This window comes from Prosopis cineraria, unplaced genomic scaffold, assembly GCF_029017545.1.
Source record: "Prosopis cineraria cultivar Desert tree isolate PC_DT_omini unplaced genomic scaffold, ASM2901754v1 PC14, whole genome shotgun sequence".
NCBI classification, from domain to species: domain Eukaryota; kingdom Viridiplantae; phylum Streptophyta; class Magnoliopsida; order Fabales; family Fabaceae; genus Prosopis; species Prosopis cineraria.
Window position 1 is genome coordinate 30,932,777 of NW_026555345.1, and position 25,890 is coordinate 30,958,666.

A 25,890-nucleotide genomic window follows, 5' to 3' on the forward strand; every position below is an offset into this window, starting at 1 on the left:
TAGTTACATTTTAGAAATTCACTTTCAGTTACTGTTTGAATGTACTTTCACAACATGCTTTCCTACAAAATATTCTACCTAAATAACTTTTAACTTTCTGAAAGTAAAATTTTACTTTTTAAATGTGAAACGAAAGAAAACTAAACGGATCCTAAGTTTTCTTCTCCTCTTCCAAATTTCAATTCAAAGGGATTGCATTCTCTTATATCTCATTGTTATTGTAATTTATGCGTATTTTTTAATTTTCAATAACCAGCTTATTTTTTTGCAATTTATTAGGAGAAGTGACATGCTTGACTATTCAAATGAAGTGAATATGATACGAATACTTCAATAAAATGAATTGATCATGGGTCATGATGGACAAATATTGACTCATAGGTCATCGAGAAAGTAAATTGCGCAATTATTATTATTATTAAAGAAAAATGGAGACAAGTGAAGAAAATACAAAACCAAGCACCGAACCGAGGCGGCCCGATCGTTCGTGCTTGCTCCAAGGTGTCGCCATCGGTCTTCTCCAGCAACGTGAACACTGAGACAGAGATCTGAAATCGGGAAGAAAGGCTCATCCAATTTCCCCATCCATCGGTATCCAGGAAGGGAAAGAAACACCAAACCGTGTAAATGTCGAGCGACAGCGATGATGAGGACGAGCTTCTCCAAATGGCTTTGAAGGAGCAAGCTCAACGAGATGTCAGTTATGGCAAATCTTCCGCTTCCTCCAATTCGCGCAAGCCTGTCGCTAACTACGTTCAGCCTCCGACCTCTCAGCACAGGAAGGCTGCACCTGTGGTGAATAGCAGTGGCGGGAGGCCGATGCAGAGCAAGGGTAGTAGTGGGGCTCGGAAAGTTGTGGATGATGACGATGATTCCGAAGTGGAGATGCTCAGCATATCTAGTGGGGATGAGGATTCTGCGAAGGATCGAAATGTGGGGTCGAGAAAACGAGGAGGTGCCTCCGGTGCTGCTGGTGGCAGAGCGGGAGCGCAGGATGATGATCGGGCCTGGGATGGTGGAGAGCCCGCTTGCTGGAAGCATGTTGACGAGGCCGAGGTATGCGATGATCCAGGTTTATATACGTGCTCAGTTGTTATTGGATGGAGTTTCCAGCTGTCAAGTGTTGAATTACGGATCATTTTATCATTCTTTCAGTGAATATCCATTTAATTTTGCGTGTTATGCTTCCTTTCTTGGTTTGAGATAAAGGTAGCAGTCGTTGAATTCGTTGGGAATAAATTGAAACAGTTAAGTAAGTTTTAGCTTATTAATATTGGATGAACTATTGATATCCATGATTTCTTGACTTATCTTAGACAACAATGATGTGAATGTGATTGTGTTGATTTTATTAGCTAACTTTCTCTTTGGCTGTTTCTCTGTGAATTGTGTTGTAAAAGTAGCAAACTGTAAAATGGATATGATATTTGTATCGTGCACTTGTTTATATGCTGATGTTGACCAATAAATGGCAGTCAAATAACAAATGTTGAGACAGTAATGCTTCAAAATGTTTTCATGTGGTTTTGTTGAGTATAGATGTCTTCTTGGGAGAAGCAAAATGAAATCTTGGTTTTGAACTCATGAATAGTATGAAATCGTTCATAGAGTCCAATCGTAGTACAATTATCATGCTAGAAGATAATTTTTTTTTTATAGCTTTCTCCTACTTTTTTGCTAGCTTAATAAAATGTGCATGTGCGTTTAATGTTTCTTATTTGACCCAAGAGATCAATTGTGTAATTTTAGCCTGATAAGAGTTTTAGAACCGCCAAAATTCAGTCTTCTGAGAAGATGAAAGCCACTCATAGGTTACAGTTTGTGACAGGTAATTTGTTTTTTCCCAGTGCCTAATGCACTTCGCAAAGCATAAGAACTCTTTTTTGGTTTACATACCCATTTGGATGCACGCTCTATGGTTAAGTTTTTCATTCGGACCATGAAAATGAATTAGAATGTTAAATGAAACAAATGATTAACTGTGGTACATTTTTACAAATAACACCCGTTAAATTAATTATAATTGATAGCTTCTTGAAATTGAAATTTCTGGAAATAATGAAGAGTACAATAGCAAAAGTATCCACTTGGAACCCCCCAAATTGGGAATGTTTGAGGGTTTTGGAAGATTTTGTTGAATGTTGATTATCTTGTTATTAGCTGTTTCCCCATTTCTGTTCTGGGTTTTCTTTTTTCTGTTTTCAGTGTCTTTCGCTTTACTTCTTCATTCTGAGGTCCTTTCAAGATGAAAAATTTTCTATTGTTCCTGTTATGTTATTCAACTAATGGGCTATGCCCTTTTCCTTTATGACCTAATTTAATCACTCAATGAAAGTTTAGGTATGAAAATGCTGTACTCTGATGCATTTGCTTTGTAAAATCAGCATTGAAATTTGAAAACCACCTTTTTTCTCCTCTCTTTATAAAAAGACAAACAAGCGGAAGGTACTTTCCCTCCCTTATCTTTTAGGCCCATCCTATATCTTTCTTGTCATGTGAGTGTCTCTTGTTTGTTGTGCTATGTGGACTGTTATTTACTTACTGTATGATTATATCTTGTTTTCAGATGTTTTTCCCTGTGCTTGTTATTAATATTTCTTTCTGTTTAATTTAATGTAGTTGGGCTTCTTTGACAGCTTGCTCGTAGGGTTCGTGGAATGAGAGAATCAAGAACAGCACCAGTGGCTCAAAAATATGAGCGTAAAGTTTCAGCAAAGGGTAGAAAGGGACTTAACAACTTGCAGTCATTTCCTCGTGGCATGGAATGTGTTGATCCACTGGGATTGGGGTAAATTCATTTTGTGGATTTTCATTTCTAGCAGAGACAGTGTTTTTACTATTTATCATGTTACCCTTTGATTTGCAGTGTTCCACTTCCATTATTTTCCATGTTACTGAAATTTTCAGAGTCCAATCATTGTGCTTAACTGTTACCAACAGGATCATAGACAACAGAACCTTAAAGTTGATCACGGAGTCTTCAGATGATTCTCCAATGAATAACAAAGATCATCTGGATAGCACCCTACGTGGTATTCTTTTTCGTTATTAAATGTTATGTGGCATTTTTAATTTTTGAAGTAGATTCTTTGTGGTGTTTTCTTTCATTTCCCATGCATATATAATTTTTTTGCAAATAATGTCTGTTGTGACATGTGACTAGGAAGAAATTAGTGTCCATACCATAAATTCAGTCAAGAAGGAATAATGAGACGTTCATTTGCCTCATTATTGCATGATCTATAGGAAGTCAGGTTATTTATAATCATGAATAGTGTGGCTTGCCTCAAACTCTTTGTGAAGCTTAGGACCTGCAATCTAGTTTAAAAAACTGAGTAAAGTTGCTGTTCTAGGGATGTGTGCTGAAAACTATTTGGCAACTAAAGCTAGGCTTTTTACTTGGTTCTAGTGTGTCTAAGTTCACTATAGAAGGGAAACGTTTGTTATTTAGATTGGCCAAAGAACTTGTGTCCGTTCACATGGTTGATAGTATTTTGATGCCACAACACAGAGAAGTTGATGTATTTTTCGGAGAACTTTGATGCAAAGCTGTTTTTATCACGGATACACCAAGAAACATCTGCTGCTGATCTGGAGGCTGGTGCACTTGCATTGAAAACTGATTTCAAAAGTCGTACTCAACAGAGAAAGCAGCTTGTTAAGGACAACTTTGACTGCTTTGTCTCTTGCAAAACCACAATTGATGGTACGGACTTGACCGTTGCATGTTATTCAACTTATCATAGAAGCAAGCTGTTATTCATAGATTAGACAACAGGTAGCTCTGTCACCCTCAAGTTTTTTGGTCCCTCCTCAGATGACCATGGATATGAGTAAAATCTAAATTTAGTATTGGTGGCACTAGCATTATCTTGGAGTGTTCCTTCATTTTAAGTTGAAACTTATTTTTCTCTTATGCAGATATTGAGTCTAAGTTGAAACGGATTGAGGAAGATCCAGAAGGGTCTGGGACTACCCATTTGTTTAATATTATTCAAGGGGTTAGTGTGCAGGCTAATCGTGCTTTCCAGTCTTTATTTGAAAGACAGGTATGTGATTTCTAAATTCTAAATTGTTCTGTAGCTCTCATTCTAGAATGTAAAGTACTTTTTATATTTGTCCTTGCTGAATTTTGTAGGCTCAAGCAGAAAAGATTAGGACTGTCCAAGGAATGCTACAGAGGTTTCGGACCCTTTTCAACTTGCCAAGTACAATTCGTGGTAGCATCAGTAAGGGAGAATATGATTTGGCGGTTAGGGAGTACAAGAAGGCCAAATCAATCGCCCTACCATCTCATGTATAAAATTATCTTCTATTTTGTGTATTAAGGTTCTTTTCCTCTTAAGCAATGAGTGTTATTGTCTTGGACAAATCACATTCTTATGTAGTTCTTTCTACTAATGATTTAAAAATCGGGCTGATCCCCTAGAGTAGCTTAGGCAAATGTTTATGTTTCAATGGTTTGATCTTGGTCAAATCGTTTTTCTTTTTAAACTATATATTTGATTAAATTTCTACCAAATGTATATGCATAATAATAACAAGAAGCTACTTTGAGAAAAATAAAAAATTCTAAATTTTGAAATTTTATTTGTTGCTTAAAAATTTGTTAAGAGACTGTTGATGATGTAAAGTTCTTTTTGTTAGTTTTGTATTGCTCACCTATATACTAGTAATAAACGCTAATTTTCTTTGAAATAATGTTTCATGAAGAAGAATATTTGATATTTTTTATTTTCTTTTTGATGTGAAAGATTGTGTACAAGTGTATTGTCTGTCGATGTTATTGTTGTTAATGTTAGTATTTGGAGTGCTTTCGGTTTTAGAAGCTCTTTTTTTTGGATTACTCATCTGCTAAAATTTGCCTAGTGGTGCTGGTTCTCCTATTCTCCAAGCAATTACTGGGGCATATTAAGCATGTGGATATCCTCGATTATTGTATTGTTTGCTTTTCATGTTCTTGATGAAGTTTGTTTATTGTTATGATTCAGATTCAGGTGGGGATCCTGAAACGTGTTCTTGAAGAGGTTGAGAAAGTGATGCATGATTTCAAATCTACGCTTTACAAGTCTATGGAAGATCCGCAAATAGATATAACAAATGTAAGTTTGCTGGCTAAAAATAATTTGGCCTTTAAGAGAGGCTGTATTTCAAATTATATGTCAATATGTGAATGTAAAATTATTTCCTCTAATGATGACTGATGATTTTGTTAGTAATACTGCATCCTTTCAAGCATTTTGCATAGTGTTGCATGTGGACTGTTTACTGAAGCTAAGTTATTAAATGGGATTAAAAAGGAAGGCACAAACGAAGGGGGGAGCTAATGAATTTTCACACAATGCTTTCTTCTTGACATAGCATTTTTCCAATTGCCCCCTCGACTATATTCTGGTGAGCCTAAGTTTTGGTTTCAAGAGAAGTAGGGATTTAGGCAAGATGATCCCTTTTCTCCTTTCCCCTTTACACTAGTGGTTAGTGTGCTTGGTAGAATTCTTTTTAAGGCTGTTGAGGGAGGTATTTGCTTACTCCATTATGAGCAATTATGTCTGGTCAGTTTGTTGTCTATGATGCTCATTGGTGAGTTTTCAGACATCCATTGGATTATTTGAGATGCCGTCTCAGCAGGTGCTTTGACCTTGTTCTTGTTCAAGGTTAAGCAGAGGTATGTATTTTAGCAAGCAAGGCTCTGATATTATGAGACAAAATCATAAATCATGCTTTGAAGTTGGGATTGTATTTGAATAACAACGGAGCCATACATGTATAGGACTCATGGCAGTGTGATTGTCATTGAGTTTCTTAACGTAGGGCATCCAAAAGAGGAAAGGAAGTATATACAATAAAGGTTGATAAAGAAATGGGAAAAATAGATACAAAATGCTGTAAAGTGCTGACAATTTAAAGCAGCAACAACAACAACAACAACAAGCCTTTATCCCACTAGGTGGGGTCAACTACATGGATTGTAAGATGCCATTGTGCTCTATCGTTTATCAAGCTTTTAGGAATATTATTAATTAAGAGATCGCGTTCAACAACTTCCAAGAGTGTTCTCTTAGGGCTTCCTCTACCTCTCTTAATCGGACTCAAAGTTATATGTTCCACTCTTCTCACTGGTGCCTCCCTTAGTCTTTGTTGTACATGCCCAAACCATCTCAACCGATTTTCTACGATTTTTTCCTCAATAGGTGCCACCCTCACTTTTTCGCGTATGTGCTCATTTCGAATTTTATCTTTACGTGTATGTCCACACATCCATCGTAACATTCTCATCTCTGCTACTCCAACTTTATGCTCTTGCTGTCCCGTTAGAGCCCAGTATTCACTACTATATAACATTGCCGGTCTGATAGCAGTGCGATAAAACTTTCCTTTAAGTTTATTAGGCACCTTACGGTCACAAATAACTCCTTTAGCTTTTCTCCAATTAAACCATCCAGCTTGAATTCTATGTGAAATATCTCCACTGATTTCGCCATCATTTTGAATAATGGCTCCCAAATATCTAAACTTTTTACCTGAGGTATAATTTGATCTCCCAATTTCACTTCCAAATTATTGTCGAATAGTCCTTTACCAAATTTACAATATAAATATTCCGTCTTACTTCTACTCAGACGAAAACCTTTCGACTCCAATGTCCTCCTCCATAACTCAAGTTTGCAATTAACCTCTTCTCTTGTCTCTGCTATAAGAACTATATCATCCGCAAAGAGCATACATTTCGGGATTTTCTCTTGAATATGTTCTGTCAAAACATTTAAAATTAAGTTGAACAAATAAGGACTCAGAGATGATCCCTGATGTAGTTCAATCTTTATAGGAAAATCCTTTGTTTGACCACTAGGCGTTCTTATACTAGTTTTTACCCCCTCATACATATCTTGTATGGCTTTAATATAAGCAATCTGTACTCCTTTTTTTCCAACGCTTTTTAAAGCACTTCTCTTGGTATACGGTCATAAGCCTTTTCCAAATCAATAAAAACCATGTGTAATCTTTACAATACAAAACACTATGGGGTCGGCTACAGATTGCAAGACGCCATTGTGCTCTATCTTTACAACGATACTTTTCCATTAATCTCCTTAGTAGATAAATAGCCTCTGTAGTTGATCTACCTGGCATAAAACCAAATTGATTCTCAGAAATACTTGTCTCCAATCTCAACCTGTGCTCAATTACTTTCTCCCACAATTTCATTGTGTGGCTCATGAGTTTAATCCCTCTATAGTTAGTATAATTCTGAATATCTCCTTTATTTTTATAAATAGGAATTAATGTACTTCTCCTCCACTCATCAGGCATTTTCTTGGACCGTAAAATCACATTAAATAACTTAGTTAACTATCTCACCCCTTCTTCACCTAAACATTGCCACGCTTGATAGATATACAATCAGGTCCGTTGGCTTTACCATTTGCCATTTTCTTAAGAGCTTCCTTTACCTCCTTATCACGTATTATTCGATAGAATGACAAATTTTGTTCTCCTTCACCAGTTACTAAATCCTCCAAGTTACTAGATGAATCCTCTCCATCATTGAAAAGTTTAGAAAAGTAAGTCTTCCATCTATTTTTAATTTCATCATCTGTAACTAAAATTCTTCCCTCTTCATCCTTAATACACCTTACCTGTTCTAGATCTCTTGATTTTCTTTCCCTACTCTTGGCAATCTTATAAATATTTTGCTCTCCTTCCTTCGTCTCAAGCTTCTTATAAAATTCTTCAAAAGCTTTAGAACGAGCTTCACCCACAGCTCTCTTAGTTTCTTTCTTAGCCATACGGTACCTCTCCCAATTTTCCTCATTGTTACACAAATGTATGGCTTTAAAACAGTTCTTCTTATACTTGATTTTGTCCTGTACACTATTATTCCACCACTAAGACTCCTTATCTCTTAGACCAGAACCTTTCGATTCTCCCAAAACTACTTTTGCAACCTCCGTATCTTTTTAGCCATATCCTCCATATAATGTTAGCACTTCCCTGAGATTCCCAAATTCCTTTATCAAAAGATTTCGCTTGAAAATATCTTGCTTCTCACCTTTTAATTGCCACCACCTAATCCTTGGTGTTACTACTTGTCGACGTTTTTGGATTTTACTCATAATACACACATCAAGGACTAAGACCCTATGTTGTGTCGTTACAGCATCTCCGGGGATCACCTTACAATTTTTACAAAGTCTTCTATCTGTGTTCCTAACCAAAAGAAAATCAATCTGTGACCTTGAGGCTCCACTTTTGTAAGTGATGAGATGCTCATCTCTCTTTTTGAAACAAGTTTGGCAATCTTAAAATCATACGCCAATGAGAAATCAAGAAGAGTTTGTCCTTCATTGTTTAGCTCTCCAAAACCAAAACCACCATGCACCCTCGCATACTGACCAGCTTCCCTCCCGACATGCCCATTAAAGTCTCCTCCAATAAAAATCTTTTCATTCTGTGGTATGTGTCGAATCAACCCCTCCAGATCCTCCCAAAATAATTTCTTAAGACTGGCTTCTGTCCCGACTTGTGGCGCATAAGCGCTAACAATATTAACAGTCTCACGTCCAATTATCATTTTTAAGGAAATAATTCTGTCTCCAATTCTGCTAACTTCTACAACGTTCTTCTTCCACTCCTTATCTATAATGATGCCTACTCCATTGCGAGCACTTACTTTCCCTGTATACCAAAGTTTGAAACCTTGAATATCCTTAGCTTCTTCTCCACGTCATTTTGTTTCTTGCAGGCAAAGGATATTGATTTTTCTTTGAATCATAACCCCTACAACCTCTACAGATTTACAATTTAATGTCCCAACATTCCAAGTACCAAATCTAATTTTGCTCTTATGGACTAACTTCTTTAGCCGCGTGCGTCCAGAATGACGCAGTAGCCCTTGCTCATTTAACACTACATCCGGGCGCCGATGCAGCGGCTCTAACTCACTTATCACTGTACTCGAGCCATGCAGCGCGTTACTTACGGGCAACGACCTAGCATTAACATTAACATTGACAATTTAAAGCAACGAAGAAAGGAAATTAATCATCAGAAAAAGAGGTAGTCTGATTCTGATGACCATCGCTGTATTGTATACAAGTGAAAGTAAGTCCCATGGATCCAATGACAAAATGTTCCAATAATATGCTTGGGATTTTCAGGTGACATCAGTTCCTGGATTAGTGGCTTGCAGCAGCAAAGAACACTGACAAAATCTTGATTAATGATGTAACTTTCCCTATCAAGGGCTCCAAGATGGGACCCCTTTTGGAAGTTGACTGGTTTGAAATATGTTAGTGAACTTGCTCTCTGCATGTTTTTATTGTGGGTTCTTATCACATCACAGTGTACTGTATTGTAGAAATTTAAGGTTGATGATTTTGAGCTTGTTCTATTAGCTTGAAGCTATGTTAAACATGCAGATGGCACAGAAGGAACTAGAAAGACAGCCTGGTGCCAATCTGTTAGGTGCATGGAGAAAGTATTGGGAAGGTAGTCAACACTGTTAGTAGTTAGTGATAAGCAGAATGGTCATTACATTCTGTTATATTGGTTAGTTAGAGTCTTAATTAACTAATCTATATAACTTGTAATTAGTCTAAGGAAACAGTTATGCTAGCTGGTTGGAGATTCTAATTATTCTATCTTTCTCCTCCTCATTGTTACTCGTCCTACCTTCTTATGGGTACTTAAGTAGGATGGGAAATCTTGTCCAAAAGCTAGCTATTGAAGTGAGAGAATTAATTTACTTAACTGTCCCATTGAGCATTCCACATTACTTAATGCGGGATTTAGTATTCCATATTAACAAGTCTCTATCAATTGGCTCCCTCAGAAAGCCAATGTCCTAATGACTTGGCTTTAATACCAATTGGTTGGTGCCTAAGTGGGATAGGGAACCCCACCCCAAAAGCTTGCTATTGAGGTGGGAGAACTAACCCACTTAGATATCCCATTAAGCATCCTACACTACTCAATGTGGGACTTACTATCTGATACTGCCCAGTTTCCATCACCCTGTCTTTTCTTTATATTGTCAGGTGATATAAAAATGACCTGTTTTTGGACCATGGTTGAAGTCAATTTTTACCTGAGGGTTTGAGTCAGATATGGATTTCTATGTATTTATTACATACCAAATGAGAATATGATCATATGGAGCATTTAAATATTTATTCTTTTGCCTATCATTTCGTTTTTTGCAATTTGCATATATATGTGTGCATGTAAAAACCAATGGTCGGCACAGCATAGAGGACCTGTGAACTGGTGATAGTGATTTTATATTGCTAATTTGATGATCAAAGTTGTTGATGGGTTGTAAACTTCCAGTTTTTTTTTAACTATATTCAGAGGTGAATCTTGCTGAAACTTTTTGTGCAGCTTGAGAATACTGTCAGGTTACTGGTGGAGCTTGAACCTGAGTCAGATCCAGTGTGGCATTATTTGAATATACAGGTTTGGTAGTTTGAATTTTCTGTCAATTAGTGATTATATTTACTGGTGCAGGTTTCAGTTGCATGCTAAACAGTACCAGCTACAATGAATAAACAGATTATCTATGTAGTGTGGTGCTGTTGGTGGTGTTGTTGAGGACATTAGTGGAGATTACTCTCTTACTGATTCTTATTTTATTTTTTTTTCCTGTCCCCTTATAATAGAAACATATGTTTCCCTTCTGAAATAACTGGTTTAGAAAATTAATTAACAGTAGGTAGAGCGTGCTTCATCATTCCAAATATCTTTTTGATTTTATATTTGAAGGAGAAATTTCTAAATCTATTAAATATGTTTTTTCTTTGGCAGAACCAAAGAATTCGTGGTTTGCTTGAAAAATGTACTCTAGACCATGAAGCTAGGATGGAAATTTTGCATAATGAGTTGCGGGAAAGAGCTCTTTCTGATGCCAGATGGAGGCAGATTCAAGAAGAATTAAGTCAATCTGTATGTGCAATTGATAGAAGTCACTTGTTTTATGATGTTTGCAAGCTGGATTCTAATCTAGTATCAACCTTTTCTTTTTAATATTATTTTTATGACTGTCGTCAGTCAGATATTAGTGACTATTCAAGTCTGGCCAATACCCATCCTTTAGTCCAATCACATCCAGTAGATTTAACTGGTGAAGAAGTTGATGCTTTTAGAGGGAGGTATATACGCAGATTAACTGCTGTTATCATCCATCACATACCAACCTTTTGGAAGGTTGCTCTTTCTGTCTTCAGTGGAAAATTTGCAAAGGTATTATGAATATTTTCTTTTGTCAAAGTATATATGTGAATCATGCATTGTTATATAGTAGTTTTAAATAAACGCATGATTGACTTTGCATCTAATGTTATCTAGACTCTACTACCTGGCGATATTTTTCCGTCATATTTCAATCCTATTTATTTCAGCTTGTCCTAGATATTTACATCTGTTGTAATTACTTTTTGGTCTCTTTTCTATTTTCCAGTCTTCACAGGTTCCATCCGAATCAACTACCAATAGTTTAGCAAATAAGACTGAAGAAAAAGTTGGTGATATGAAATATTCAAGTCATTCTCTTGATGAAGTAGCAGCAATGATATGCAGTACTATATCACTCTATGGAGTCAAGGTAATTGCACTCTCTTGACCAATGTTTTTAGAATTGGACCGGATATTAAACCGGAAATGCCAACGGTTTACGGTTCGCATGGTCTAATGGTCGAACCAGTGATGTGATAATTAAATTAAAAAAACTATATATGTGTATAATAATTTAAATATAAGAAATAAATATGAAATTGCTATTTAACTTAAAAATAAAACCAAATATTTTAAATTTATCATAACTTAACAAGCCATATGGTACAACATGACATAAAATGATTAAAAAAAAATTGATAATTTTTTTAAACAGAAAAAGGGTATTTTTTGAATAGTTTGGTTTTAAAAAACCAAATCCGATTCCTGGCTTGATCCTAGTTCCTGGTCCGACCGCCAGTCCAAAGCGGCCTAATTTAGCCCAACTCTCCAAAGGGTTTTTTTGGCTTCGTTAGCCTGACCAATCGAAAGTCCAATTGTTCAGTTCGGTCCAGTTTTTAAATAACTACTCTTGACCCTTTTGTTCCCCTTTATAAAACAATACACAGTCTTATAAGGTTTCTTTGATCTTGTCACTTATTTAGTCTTCTGATTGAATTTCAATTGTTTGTTGTCCCCTTTAAAAATTTGTTGAACTTTGTGGTTTTTCCATAGTGGGCTTGAAATACTTGAAGTGTTATTACTGGCATAATATAGCTGAACCTTTTCTAATGGCTTGATAATAGCCTGTATTTGAATTTAAAAGAGGTAAGTAACTGTTCCCAATTGAATGGCCATTTGAGAAACTTATCTCAATGTTGTCATTCTTACCATTCTTTGGGAAAGAATTACGCTCATGGCCTCCTTATGGGTTTCAGTATTTGTTTTTTTGGGAGGGGGAGTTGTTTTTTATCTCATGCGTCTTGGTTGATCTCTTGCATTATTTATGCATTATTTTCTATGTTTTTTAAAAATAAAAATCTTGTGTTTTAAAAAAAAAATTATATTTGCAAAAATTCCGGCCATTTAGATTGTTGGTCATCACATGATGTTTGGTTTGTTTGACAAATAAAATGCAAATTGTGTTCTCTTTGAAAGTAGAGAGAGAATATTGCGGTGCAAATTCTAATATCTTTTAGTGGAAAGTGGGCTTATGGGTCCTAGGCCCATTAGCTAAGTTGACCTAACCTTAGACTTGTTCTAATTTTATCTCTCTAATATTTTAGTTATGATTATATTTTCTATGGATACTAGGGATTAGATTTTATTCTCTTTCGATATGATATTATCATATCTTTCTTGTACTTTGAGTTGTTTCATCTCTGAATAATATTCAAGCTATTCCTCACAAACACTATGGCAACCGAGCCGCCTTCGGCCTGTGCCTGACATTCATCACTGATGCGACCTCGTGTATATCTTTGCTCCAGTCATGCAAGTTTTTGTTCTTCGCGTGCATCTCTGCCTTTGCTTTAGTTGTGACTTACAACTCTTGTCTCTGCCTCTTTACTTCAGACGTGTCTTTCATCTTGGTTTAGTCGCAATTTCATCTTTTGGGTCTAGCTGCTGAATTGCATCCTCTTCACTTGTTCATTAGGGCATCCTTTCTTTGCATTCTCTGTTTTAGTCGCTGTTTCTGTGCGCTCCTCTGTGCTTTGTTGTCATGGCTTATGAGGCAGTGTTGAGTGGGACTCCACGGGCCTTTGATATGAATGGGGAACCCCTAAATCCCTCTGCTCAACACGGCAGTGGCAATATTCTTTCCTCAGGTGGTGGTAGTAATAGTGATTCACCTTTTCATCTACTTCTCACCTATTGGTTGAATGGGAATAATTACTTGCAGTGGTCAAGGAGTGTCCTTATGTTTGTTTGTGGTCGGAATAAGGAACGTTATTTGGCTGGTTCCCTGAGAGCACAAGAAGTTAGTGACCCCAAGTATGAAACTTGGTGTGCAAAAAACAATATGGTGATGACTTGGTTGATTCATTCAATGAACCTTGAGATAAGTGAAAATTTTTTACTTGCCAACATAGTCTAGGAAATTTGGGAGTTTGATCAGCGTATTTACTCTGTGAAGGAAAATACAATAGCTATCTATCAAGCAAAATGTACTCTTTGAACTCTTACACCGGGGGAGAAATCTGTCACTTTGTATTACACAACTCTTATGCATCTCTAGCAACATATAGACCTATACGAGGTGCATCAATGTGAGCGATGTTCTTATTACACAATTACACAATTCTTATCAGGCTGATGCTCTTTACTACTACAAGACTATGGTTGAATGTGAGCGATGCTATGAATTTCTTCTTGGCCTCAGTGACTCCTATGAGGATCTTTGAGGAAGAATTATGGGCATGAAACCTCTATCTTCTCTTGAAGATACATTTAATATGATTGAATATGAAGAAAGTCGCAAGGCCTTGGTATAGCTGCATTCTTCTACCCCTCTTGGCATTGAAACTTCTACCATGGTGACTCGTGGTCATCAAAAGAGGGATCATAGAAGGAAAAAGTCTCTTTGGTGTGATCATTGTAATAAAAATGGTCATACTTGAGAAACCTGTTGGCAGATTCATGGCAAGCCATCTCATTTAAAGCCCAACCTTAAGGGTGATAACAAGGGTGAACACAAAGGTGATAGCAAAAGGTTCACAGCCAACTCAACTTCTGATCATGTACTCAACACTGAGGAAATTGCTATGAAGAAACGCATACTAGGAAAATACTTTCGAGATGAGACAAGTGAGAAACCTACTCCCTTGGTTACCTTGGCCCATGTTGGTAAGACTTGAGATGAGACAAGTGAGAAACCCACTCCCTCGGTTACCTTGGCCCATGCTGGTAAGACTTGAGATGAGACAAGTGAGAAACCCACTCCCTTGGTTACCTTGGCCCATGTTGGTATGACTTTATTAAGTGCACTTAGTGCTATTTCTCACTATAACATCTAGATGGTTGATTTTGGGGCAACAGACCACATTATAGGCTTTTTGGAATTATTTTCTGAGTTTAGCCCTCATTCTAAGCATGCTCGCATAGAAGTTACCAATAACACATATGCTCGGGTGATGGGAACAGGCATCGTTGTTATCTTCAACTCTATTGTTTTGAAGAATGTCTTGTTTGTTCTTGATACACGATAAGTTTGTTATCAATCACATGTATCACCCACCACTTATCTTGCCTTCCCACCTTTGACAAATCTTCTTGGGTTTTTTAGGATTTAACCTTGGGGAGGATGATTGGCAATGCTAAGAAATGCAATGGGCTCTAATATCTTGAAGACGAATTTGCTAATAAATGTTGTTTAGTTGATCTTGTTTCTAATTTTGTATCTATTTTTTTCTATTATGTCTCAAGAAGACATTATGTTATGGCATTCTCATTTGGATCATCCCAGTTTTGATTATATGAAAGTTTTGTTTCCCAACTCTTTGAATAAAATTAAATTTCATTGTGATACCTGCCAATTTGCTCAACTAACTCACAATCCTTTCCTGGCCAACTCTTTACTCCCTCTACTCCTTTTTCTCTCATACATAGTGATGTGTGAGGTCCTTTATAGATTGAAACTCACAATAAAGCTAGGTGATTTGTTGCTTTTATTGATGACCATACTCGATTGATGTGGATTTTTCATGATGCCGGTAGCAAACTTGAATCTGAGTCTATCAAATGCATTTTTTTAGGGTATTCATCTACCAAAAAGGGGAATAAGTGTTATTCTCCTAACTCTCACAAATTTTATGTCACTACAAATGTCACTTTTGTTGAATCACTACCTTTCTTTCCTAAATTATCCATTTTGAGGGGTGAATAATAGTGAATAGCTAATTTTTGCCATTAATAATGGCCATTCAAATGAAAAACATACTGGCCTTAGTGTGAACCCTCATACATCTCTATATCCTTTCTCCATTGATTCTAGTTCCATATCTATCCCTGAACCTGATGCACCTATCCCAGATCTTGACTCTGGTTCCATACCTATCCTTGATCTTCAACCATCTATCCTAGATCTTGACTTTAGTTCCATACCTATCCTAGATCTTGAGCCATTCTTGGATGAATTAGGGATAGATCAATTTGAACAGCACACAAACAATGTTGATCCCATTGTCGCTCCAAGGCAAAGTCATGATTCTCAAACTGAGGGTAATCCTGAAGACCTTCAGTAGCCTATTGCTTTTAGAAAAGGCAAGAAGAGCTGTACTAGACACTCTATCAACTGGTATGTTTCCTATGACAAATTCAATTCTCAATTTAAGAACTTTATTGCTGCTGGTGATAGTGAGAATATACCTAAGACTTTTGAGGAAGCCATCGTTGCCCCTAAATGGAAGGTGGCTATTGATAAAGAGCTAAAAGCTCTAAATAAAATTCAAACATGGGAGATTGTGGAGTTGCCTCAGGGAAAGTCAGTTGTAGGGAGTAAATGGGTTCTTTCAAAGAAGTATAATCCTGATGGTAGTCTCAATAAACATAAGGCTCAATTAGTTGCCAATGGCTTTGCCCAAACCTTTGGCATTGACTACCAAAAAACTTTTGCACTAGTGACGAAATTTAATGCCATAAATATTCTGTTGTCTCTTATTGCTAATTTAGATTGGCTATTATTTCAATTAGATGTCAAGAATGCCTTCTTAAATGGAGGCTTGGAAGAGGAGGTGTATATGGAGATCCCATTGGGACTAAGAGGTTCGGATAATGAAGGTAAAGTATGTAGATTGCACAAGTCACTAAATGGCTTAAAACAGTCACCCAAGGCTTGGTTTGAGAGGTTTACCCGTGTTGTAAAGGGATTTGGCTATATTCAATGTCAGGATGATCATACACTATTTGTAAGACAGTTTAGTTAGAAAATAACTGTCCTAATTGTGTATGTGGATGACATAGTATTGACAAGAAATGATGTAGAAGAGATCTTGGAGCTAAAAGAATGTCTGGCTAAAGAACTTGAGATTTAAGACCTTGGAAATCTAAGATAATTTTTTGGGCTTAGATGTTGCTTGCTCATCAAAAGGTATTGATGTATCACAAAAAATACACCCCGGATACTTAAGGAAACTGGGATGTTGGGAGCAAGATCTGCGGATACTCCAATGGAACTGAATTGCAATTTGGAGTGAAAGTTGACGGAAAGATAGTGAATAAAGAAAAGTATCAGAAATTGGTGGGAAAACTCATATTTATTTGACACATGGCCTAACATACCTTTTGCAATAGGAGTTGTGAGCTAGTTTACAAGCAGCCCTAAAAAGGCTCACATGGAAGCTATATACAAGATCCTTAGATATCTAAAACCCACACTTGGAAAGGGTTTATTCTTCTCAAAGGGGAATAAGAAGAGTATAGAAATCTATACAGATGGCAATAAGAGAACTCCAGGATCAGAAAGTCTAACAGATGTAGAAATCTACACTAATGCAGTTTGGGCAAGAGCTATCTATGATAGGTGTTCCATCGCAAGCTATTGCACCTTTGTGTAGAATAACCCGGTGACTTGGACAAGCAAGAAATAACCAGTTGTTTCTAGAAGCTCGACAGAAGCTGAATTTGGAATATTAGCTCTTGGAATTTGTGAAGGCATTAGGGTTGTACAACAATTGAAGGAACTTGGTGTAGAAATGAAAGCTCCTATAAAAATGTGGTGTGATAGTATGGCAGCTCTAAAGATTGCAAACAATCCTGTTCAACATTATCGTACTAAGCATGTCAAGATTGATAGACATTTCATCAAAGAAAAAATTGAAGCTAAAATCATAGATTTGACATGTATTCCCTCAGGAAACCAAGTTGCAAATATGATGACCAAGCCTTGTGTTAAAGTCAAGTTTGCAGAGATGATAAGCAAGCTGGGAATGATCAATATTTGTTCACCAACTTGAGGGGGAGTGTGGAAAGTGGGCTTATGGGTCCTAGGCCCATTAGCTAACTTGACCTAACCCTAGACTTATTCTAATTTTATCTTTCTAATACTTTAATTGTGATTATATTTTCTGCAGATACTAGATATTAGATTTTATTCTCTCTTGATGTGATATTATCATATCATTCTTGTACTTTATAAGTTGCTTCATCTCTGAATAATATTCTAGCTATTCCTCACAAACACCACTTATTCCTTCAAAGATGCTGATACATATAGGAGAAGAGGAGCGGGTGAAATCCCCTAAAATCCTCCCTCAATTAACAACAAAATAATTGGAAAACTAAAGAGAGATATTTTGTAATTATTTTAAATAATTACAGAATATTACAGACAGTAAAACACAGATATAGTAAGATACTAGGGTTAGGGTTACAAGGCAAATGGGCCTAGCTAACATTAGCCCACTTTCAACACTTTTTTTTCCTATCTATAGCAGTAGTGTTTTGCATATGTAGATATTTCCTGAAAGTCTATCATTGGTGCAGGTTACCAACATCTTTGGTGATCTCGAAGAATCAAACATCCTCCGGTCATACATGAGTGATGCCATAGAAGACATATTGAAGGCATGCCTAGCTTTTGAAGTGAAAGAAGCTGCTCCTTCTATTGCAGGTATCAACTCTTTTAATCTGAAAATAATTTACATGTCAAGATCTGAGTGCTTGTATATTTTGTCTTTTCATTCAGTTACTGCTCTCAGAGCACTTCATTCGGAGATTATGAGGATTTACATTCTAAGGCTTTGCTCCTGGATGCGAGCTTCAGCTGCACAAATTTCAAAAGATGATACGTGGGTTACTGTATCAATTCTTGAAAGGAACAAATCCCCATATGCAATCTCATATTTGCCTTTAGCATTCCGTTCTGTGGTGGCTTCAGCAATGGGCCTAATCAATTCGTAAGTCTAGATATCATTCTGTAGGAGTTGGAAGGGTTTTGTGAATAAAAATTGCACGATTTTGATATTTCACATCTATCAATCTTGTGTGGATGCCCAAAACCTGCTTCATATTTAGTTTGTCTCTTAGCTCTGATTTTCTTTGTAGACCATGAATGTTTTTTTTTTCCCCGGTGGGGGAGGGGTTTGAGATGCTTTGACAAAGAGGATGCTATAGGCAAAGTCGGGTGGATTGTGGAAGCTATTAGGTGCCAAGATTTAGAATTTCAAACTTGTAGTTTGATGGAACCTTCAGCACTGATTTTATTTCTATGACGTTTAAGCTGTAATAACCCCTCTGAAGGAAGAAGATATAGGAGTTAAACCAACTTGAGATGCAGCAGCAGAAATGAAGCAAAAATTGAAGAAAAGAAATAGCAGAGTCAACACCACTGTCATTCAAGAGCCAGCATATCTCCTCACCTTCATGAAATTTTTCCATCAGCTTTAGTATGACACACCCACCCACAGATAAACCCTTCCAATGATCTACACTCTTTCTCATCCACCTTCATTTTATGGACCTTAAAAACTGTGGTGATAGCTTCTCATTCTATCTTTTAGCCAATGTTTCAGCTTATAGGGCTTGAGTTGGAGGTAAACCAAATCTCCCACCTTGAAATGAACTTCTATTCTCATCTTATTCTTCTCTCTTCATGCATTCTTCATTGCTACTGAGACAACCTTTTCACCATTTATGGCCTTCGTTGCCAATTTCTCCCTTCTAGACACAACTTCCATTGTCACTGGAAATTTTCTCACCCATTAACCTTCAATATTTACTGGGACATTTTGCAATTTATGGCCTTCATTAGCTGTGACTTTCTTTGGCATTGGCCTTCAGAGTCATGTTTCTTTTAGTGACCAACTTGCAGATGTATTGACCAAACCGGGTGCTGTCTTTCAGAACTTGTTGTAGAGCTTTGCATGGAACATATCTATTCATTAGCTTGAGAGGCAGTGTTAGAAGTGATGGAATCGTGATAATGTCAATAATTTAGTTAACCGGTAATTCCATAATGTCCTTAATTGTAATTTGTCCCTAGAGTAGCCCACTTATGTCTATAAATGCTCATGTAGTTTCCTCATTTTAAATACACGAGAGAATTCCAGACACTTGTCACCTCCCCTTCTATGTATATGTGCTTATTGAATTTCTGTCTATTAGGCTGCGGTAAGACCAATATATTTTGAATCAGTAGTTGCATCATTTCAATGTCTGGTTTGATTTTGAAAACATTGATTACAATACAAGTCACTAAAGACTCATTAAGGCGTACTAATTGCAGAATAATAATCTATTAATCGCAGAATTAGTCCCATGCTAAACATGCTAATTGCAACTAATGCATTCTGCTGATTAAGGCATGCTAACCATGCTGATTACATTAATAAGCTATTAGTGTATTTGTGTACGAACATTTAGCTTTATTAATGACATTTAATCTGTTTAAAGTCGTTTGCTAGCTTCTGTTGGAGCTTGTCATATCCAACTTCCATGAACATTTTCTCTTTTTATCGGTGGACACTGTTTAGATTTGGTGTTCGGACTCTTCAGTTACTTATTGACTATAATACGCAATTTCTAGTAGATAAAATGTTTGGCCTGAAGCTTTATATTTCTCTAGATATCACAGTACTTATCCATTCTCAGAAAATGTCAAATTGGATGAGAATCCCTTTGCTTCACAATTGTCTTAGTATTTCTTTAATAAAAAGTTTTTCTGAGTATTATTTATCTCTTCAGGATGATTCAGTCTTTAAGGAATGAAGCAAGCAAGTCGGAGGATACATTTGCACAACTTCAAGAAATTCAGGAATCTATCAGACTTGCATTTTTAAATTGTTTCCTGGATTTTGCTGGTATGTTGGATGGGCTGACCTAGTGTCATGTTCTGGCATATTTTTTCTAGTTGGGGGACTTATCCAGTAACAAAACTTGCTTCCATGATCGTGCTGCCAGGTAATTTAGAGCGCATTGTTAGTGAGCTTAAGCAATATAGTCCAAGTAGGGGAGGCTCCCTCTTACCAAATGGATATTCGCATGAATTTCAAGGAAATGTGTCTTCTGATCTTCATGGAGGCGTTACTGATCCCCAGCAGAAGTTACTAATAGTTCTAAGTAATATTGGATATTGCAAGGATGAACTATCTTACGAGTTATATGGCAAATATGAGCATGTCTGGTTGAATTCCAGGTACTTTGTAATTGTTGTTTCCTTTCTTTATTACAAAAAATGCTAATAAATTCATCAGTCCACATATATAAGTAAAAAATTGTTGCAATCATCTGGATGCATTACCATCGTTGTTGAATGGAGGTTGCTGACCTGGTTAGGTTCCAGGAACTAATTCTGCCTGAAATTTGTCGTTCGTTTGACCTGAAAATTTCAGGATCTTTAATCAGTTTGCCCTGTTTGTCTTTGTCTACCAAGAATTCACAAACCTGCTTGATATCTTCCAATCTGATGCTTCTTATTATCTCTATTGCTTGCACTGTTAACTGCTATGGAGATTTGTTTTGGCTTAGGATAAATTGTTTCTTTTGCTACATCAGCTTTGTTGCTTCCTATTATAAAATGTTTTCATAACTATTGAGTCTACTGTATATCATTCATGCATTCTTTTCCCTGGTTTGCCTATACCTAATTCAGGGGTAAAGATGAAGCAGATAGTGATGTCCAAGATCTTGTCATGTGTTTCTCTGGGCTTGAAGAGAAGGTTCTTGAACAATATACTTTTGCAAAGGTAATGAGAAAACATATCTACTCCCCCATGTCCTGTAAGGGTTTTCTTTTTCTTTCTTTCTTTCTTTCTTTCTTTCTTTTTTAGTTGGGTGATAATCCTCCAATAAATATTTTCTTACATATCTATTGAACTACATTCTTTTTCTAGAAGTTCAAATTTAGATCAATTATTCGTCCAGGATCCTTAAAAACCTGGACATTCCTTGTTAAGAAAAACCGTGCTCAGTTTTCTTGCTTTCAGTGTTGAACTTTTTTCCTTGTATTTTTATTAGGCAAACTTGATCAGATCTGCTGCTATCAATTATCTGTTGAATTCTGGCATTCAGTGGGGAGCAGCACCTGCAGTTAAAGTGAGTTGCTAGTGATGATAAGGGTTATTATAAGTGTGACAGCTCTCATTATTTTTTTGCTCCAAAACGTTTACCTCTTTTTCTGGATTTTTCTTTAATCTATGGTACCATTTTCAGGGTGTGCGTGATGCAGCAGTGGAGTTGCTGCACACATTAGTAGCTGTGCATGCGGAGGTAATAATTGCATGCTCTTGGAAATATTTCTTGTGGTAACAAAGAAACCAGTAGAGGAAATATTATGAATGGCTTCTGATCTCGCTGCATTTATAGTTGTACTGTACTCAGTTGGCCATCAAAGTATTAATGTCGCAGGATAAATTAGGACAAGGAAAAAATTATTAAAAAAAAATACAAGCATTCTGCCATAACCCGAAGTCACCAAAGCACACTAACTAAATTTTTGCACTTGCTCCAGTGAATAACTTGGTCTTCTTCTGAAGAAAAAGACTTCCACTTAGGGCATAGCCAATTTCCTTTAAAAAAAAAAAGAGGGAGAGAGAAGAAAGAAAGGAAAATAAAATAAAGGCCTCCTCCAAATATAATTAGTTACTGGCGAAGTCAAGTGTGTGTTTTCTTAAAAGAAGGGTGGGGGGGGGGGATAATGTGTCTATTTTTGAATGAGATCGTCACTGATACATTGATTACCTTTTAAACATAATGCTCCACTCGATCTGGGGCTATAAAAGTATAAATGGGCTTGAGGAACTTTGCTGAATGTTAATCTTACCCTTTTTATATTGTTGTTGACCTAATGTCAATGGTAATATATCTTCTAACTTTAAAACCAGTCTCCGATGATGGTCTTGAGAGTATGCACGTCTATAACTGTTATAAAATTAGTTCCTAAGTATGGTGTGTGAATATTTGTAGTCCCAAGCAGCCTTTAGAAACATAGTATGTGAACTTATGTCAAAAGGATATTTTATCAATACTAATGGAGGCAAATAGTTACTTTATTAAATTTGTCTTAAAGTAATCTGCTGAGATAAAGTGTGCCTTGCCATAGGTTTTTGCTGGTGCCAAGCCCCTCTTAGATAAGACATTGGGCATTCTTGTGGAAGGCCTGATTGACACTCTAATAAGCATTTTCCATGAAAATGAAGCTACAGATCTTAGGACTCTTGATACGAATGGATTCTGTCAGCTGATGTTGGAGGTATGTTTCATGCAATTTTATTTATTTCTTTAACCATGCACTATAATCATAGCGCACAATTTGAACTATGATTATCTTGGTTTTCTTCCAATCTGAGATGCAAATAGTAGCAGATGGTTGATTTAGATTATTGTTATATCAATGGTTATGCTTGCTACAATGACTGAAGCAGGAGAAAATCAAACGAGATTTGCATTTCCATCCCTTTCTTCCTTTCCACTGTTCTTGCCAGGCCGTACATTTGACATGTGAAATTCATCCATTCCTCTATCCATTTTTATCTTCAGTTTCTAAATATGTCTGCCATGAGTGCTAATCTTCAAAAATTTTGTCCGCCCAATATTGATGCTTTCCACACAACATAAAGAAAAGAAAAGCTGTTTCGCACCTTTTGATTGTTGGGAAATAAGAATGGATTGCATAGTAAAAGGATTTGCATCCTTCATGATGGAGGTTTTATGCTCTTTTTTTGCCTTTATGTTTTTTCCCTCCTTTTCCGTTATATCAGAAGGGTTTGAATTCTAGACCACTATCTATATCTCACCTTAGATATCATGACTCTACTCAATGCTGAGTTCTGATGGTTCTTCAACTGGCTTTCATGTCTGCAGCTTGAATACTTTGAGACTATATTAAACCCATATTTTACATCCGGTGCAAGAGAGTCCTTGAAATCTTTACAAGGTTGCTTTTGGAGAAAGCAACGGAAAGCGTGGCTGATATTGTGGACAATCCTGGACATAATCGTCGGCCGACTCGTGGCAGTGAAGATGCAGCTGGAGATGAGAGACTGCAAGGAGCAACTGTATCACCGGATGAACTCATTGTAAGCAACTTCTTAATGCAGTTTGGCTTTTGTTTCGCTACGAATCCTTGATTTTTGCTGGATTTGATCAGCTATATAAAGATGGCGTTTTATTTCATTGGCTAAATTGCACCTTTAATCATTTAACTTTATACAAGGTTTTATTTTGGTTCCTTAATTTTATAAAATATTTTTCAGTGTTTTAACCTTAACACCATTTAATTTCATTAAAAAAAATCTAAATTGAATTTTTAAATATTGACAAAACATTATCAAATGTTGATATATTAAGTTTAATTTTCTAAAATAACAATAATTGACACAAAAAGTAATTATTTGAAATTAAGATATTAGGGTTAAATTTTCTAAAAGAATCATGATTGATACAAAAAGTAATTATTTGAAACTGATGGTAGTAAAGTTAAATAACAAAAAATACTTTATAAAATTAAGGGAGTAAACTGAAACTTTCTATAAAGTTGAAGGACTAAAATTATACTTTAGCCTATTTCATTTTATAGGTATGGGGTTTATTCTAATTTTGGCTTCACTATGCCAATAAGTTATTTTCATGCTCGAAAGGTGGCTCAAGTACAAGGCCCCCATTTACTGTCTTAGGAATGAAGTTCTCAGTTTTATGCCATTGTATTTATTACTCAATGATTTACGTTTTTTCTTATTATTTTAGTATGTATATAAAAGTCTTATATTCCTCCATGAAAATGGCTTTATTCATTTTATTTTATTTTTTGGTAGATTATTCATTTTATTTTACTCCATGTATCAAGTATCAACCGAGCCGTTAAAATTGTGCATTGTGTGGAATTCAGGCTCTTGCACAGCAGTATAGCTCTGAGTTGCTTCAATCAGAGCTGGAGCGGACTCGTATTAACACGGCATGCTTTGTGGAATCAATGCCTTTGGGTTCGGTGCCAGAACCCGCAAAAGCTGCTTACTCTACCTTCAAGGGATCAATGGATTCTCCTAGTAGAAATTACAGAGGCACCAGTCACACTGGATCCCCAAGTTTCTTTCGGAGACAACGATGAATATTTTAGCAACCATTGCCTTTGTTTTCCTGCTATGTGTTGTTGTAATTTTGTTTATATAGTTAATAATGGAACATTGAACTCTTCTGCTTTGCTGTCATTTTTTATTTTTATTGGTGTTTTTGGTTGGAATGGGAGTTTTCGATAATTTGAGTTTTGGGCCCAATATTGTATTCTGTATAAAAGTTTTTCCCCAGCTAAGGTTGATTTCTTTTTAGTTCTTCTTAGACCCATGTTCTTATTTTTTTCACTTGGAATAATTTCAAGAATGGTGAAACTTTTGGTCTCTAAGTTTAATCTTTTATTCAAAGTTTCATGCAGTTATCATGTTACTTCTAATGGTGCTATTTTTTCTTCAAACCATGAGAATGAATTGTGTATGTTTATGAAATTTTAGAGATTTGATTGATAAAAATTTAACTTGAACTAAATTAATAATTAAGACAAATTTTATGGACTTGGCTAAGATTTTTTTTTTGATATATCTCTTTAATTTTAGATATTGAATTCTAATTTTTTTAGTAAAGTATAATTATATTTGCAATCAATGAAGAGCTGCACAACATGCGCATGATTGTGTTATGACTCATGATTTACTCAATCTTTGGATTAGTTAGTCAAGCATGGTTGGGTATATTTTGTGGTTCAAGTACTGTTGGATGTGTCCCTACTCTTCAGCTTTCATTTAAACTGCTCCTTTTCAGCTCCTTTCCCCAATTCTCTCACTTCTAGTTTAGCTTGGCTTTTATTTGTGCTTGGCTTTTTGTCAGTCTCTTTGTTCTTCCTTTGTGTGTTTGTAGCTTGATGTGGCTTTATCCTCCTCGTGGCTTTATGTCCTCGTCTTCCGTTCACATTCACCACGCCATCTTAGTCCAGATGTAGGTTTCTGGATTTTGCGATGCTTTCTTGCTAATTGTCGTTTGCCTATTTGGGTTTCATCGTTTTTGGGGTTCGTATCAAATTCAGGCAATCAATGCAAACGGTTATCTCCCATATCACACTGCGGGAATTTGTTGGGAGCTCCATCATATCTTTAACAGATGGCTGTTTATTATATTAGATATTGAAATGGTAACAACAATATAATTTTATTCAAATTATAACAGGTAGTAATGTCCTTGAGCAATATAGTAATGAAACTAACAATATATAGTATCCACGTTGATTAGTGCAATATAGTAATGAAACTAACAATGTATAGTATCCACGTTGATTAGTGCGTCATATTTACGATACTGCATTAGAACAAGGCTCCAAAACAGCATGGCCATGCAGTTTTCCCTTCCTCAGATGGTGGCATCAAAATCTCCACAAAAAATGTCAAATTGAAAGGAGTGTATATATCATTGTTTGTAAACCTA

The 25,890-nt window shown here is 36.2% G+C and overlaps 1 protein-coding gene across 1 annotated transcript; it reads left to right on the top strand.

Annotated features, from left to right (window-relative positions):
• The first annotated feature begins 452 nt into the window (after nt 1-452).
• On the top strand, nt 453-24,750 carry LOC129293567 (exocyst complex component SEC5A-like). The gene is given in 22 exon segments (XM_054931598.1): nt 453-1,056; nt 2,637-2,788; nt 2,941-3,032; nt 3,512-3,706; nt 3,922-4,049; nt 4,139-4,297; nt 4,992-5,102; nt 10,381-10,455; nt 10,804-10,941; nt 11,047-11,238; nt 11,456-11,599; nt 17,971-18,097; nt 18,173-18,383; nt 20,170-20,285; nt 20,386-20,620; nt 21,077-21,170; nt 21,442-21,519; nt 21,637-21,693; nt 22,526-22,675; nt 23,287-23,359; nt 23,362-23,501; nt 24,311-24,750. Coding segments are annotated over 22 exon segments (3,315 nt in total). The 5' UTR covers nt 453-627; the 3' UTR covers nt 24,530-24,750.
• The last annotated feature ends 1,140 nt before the right edge of the window (nt 24,751-25,890 follow it).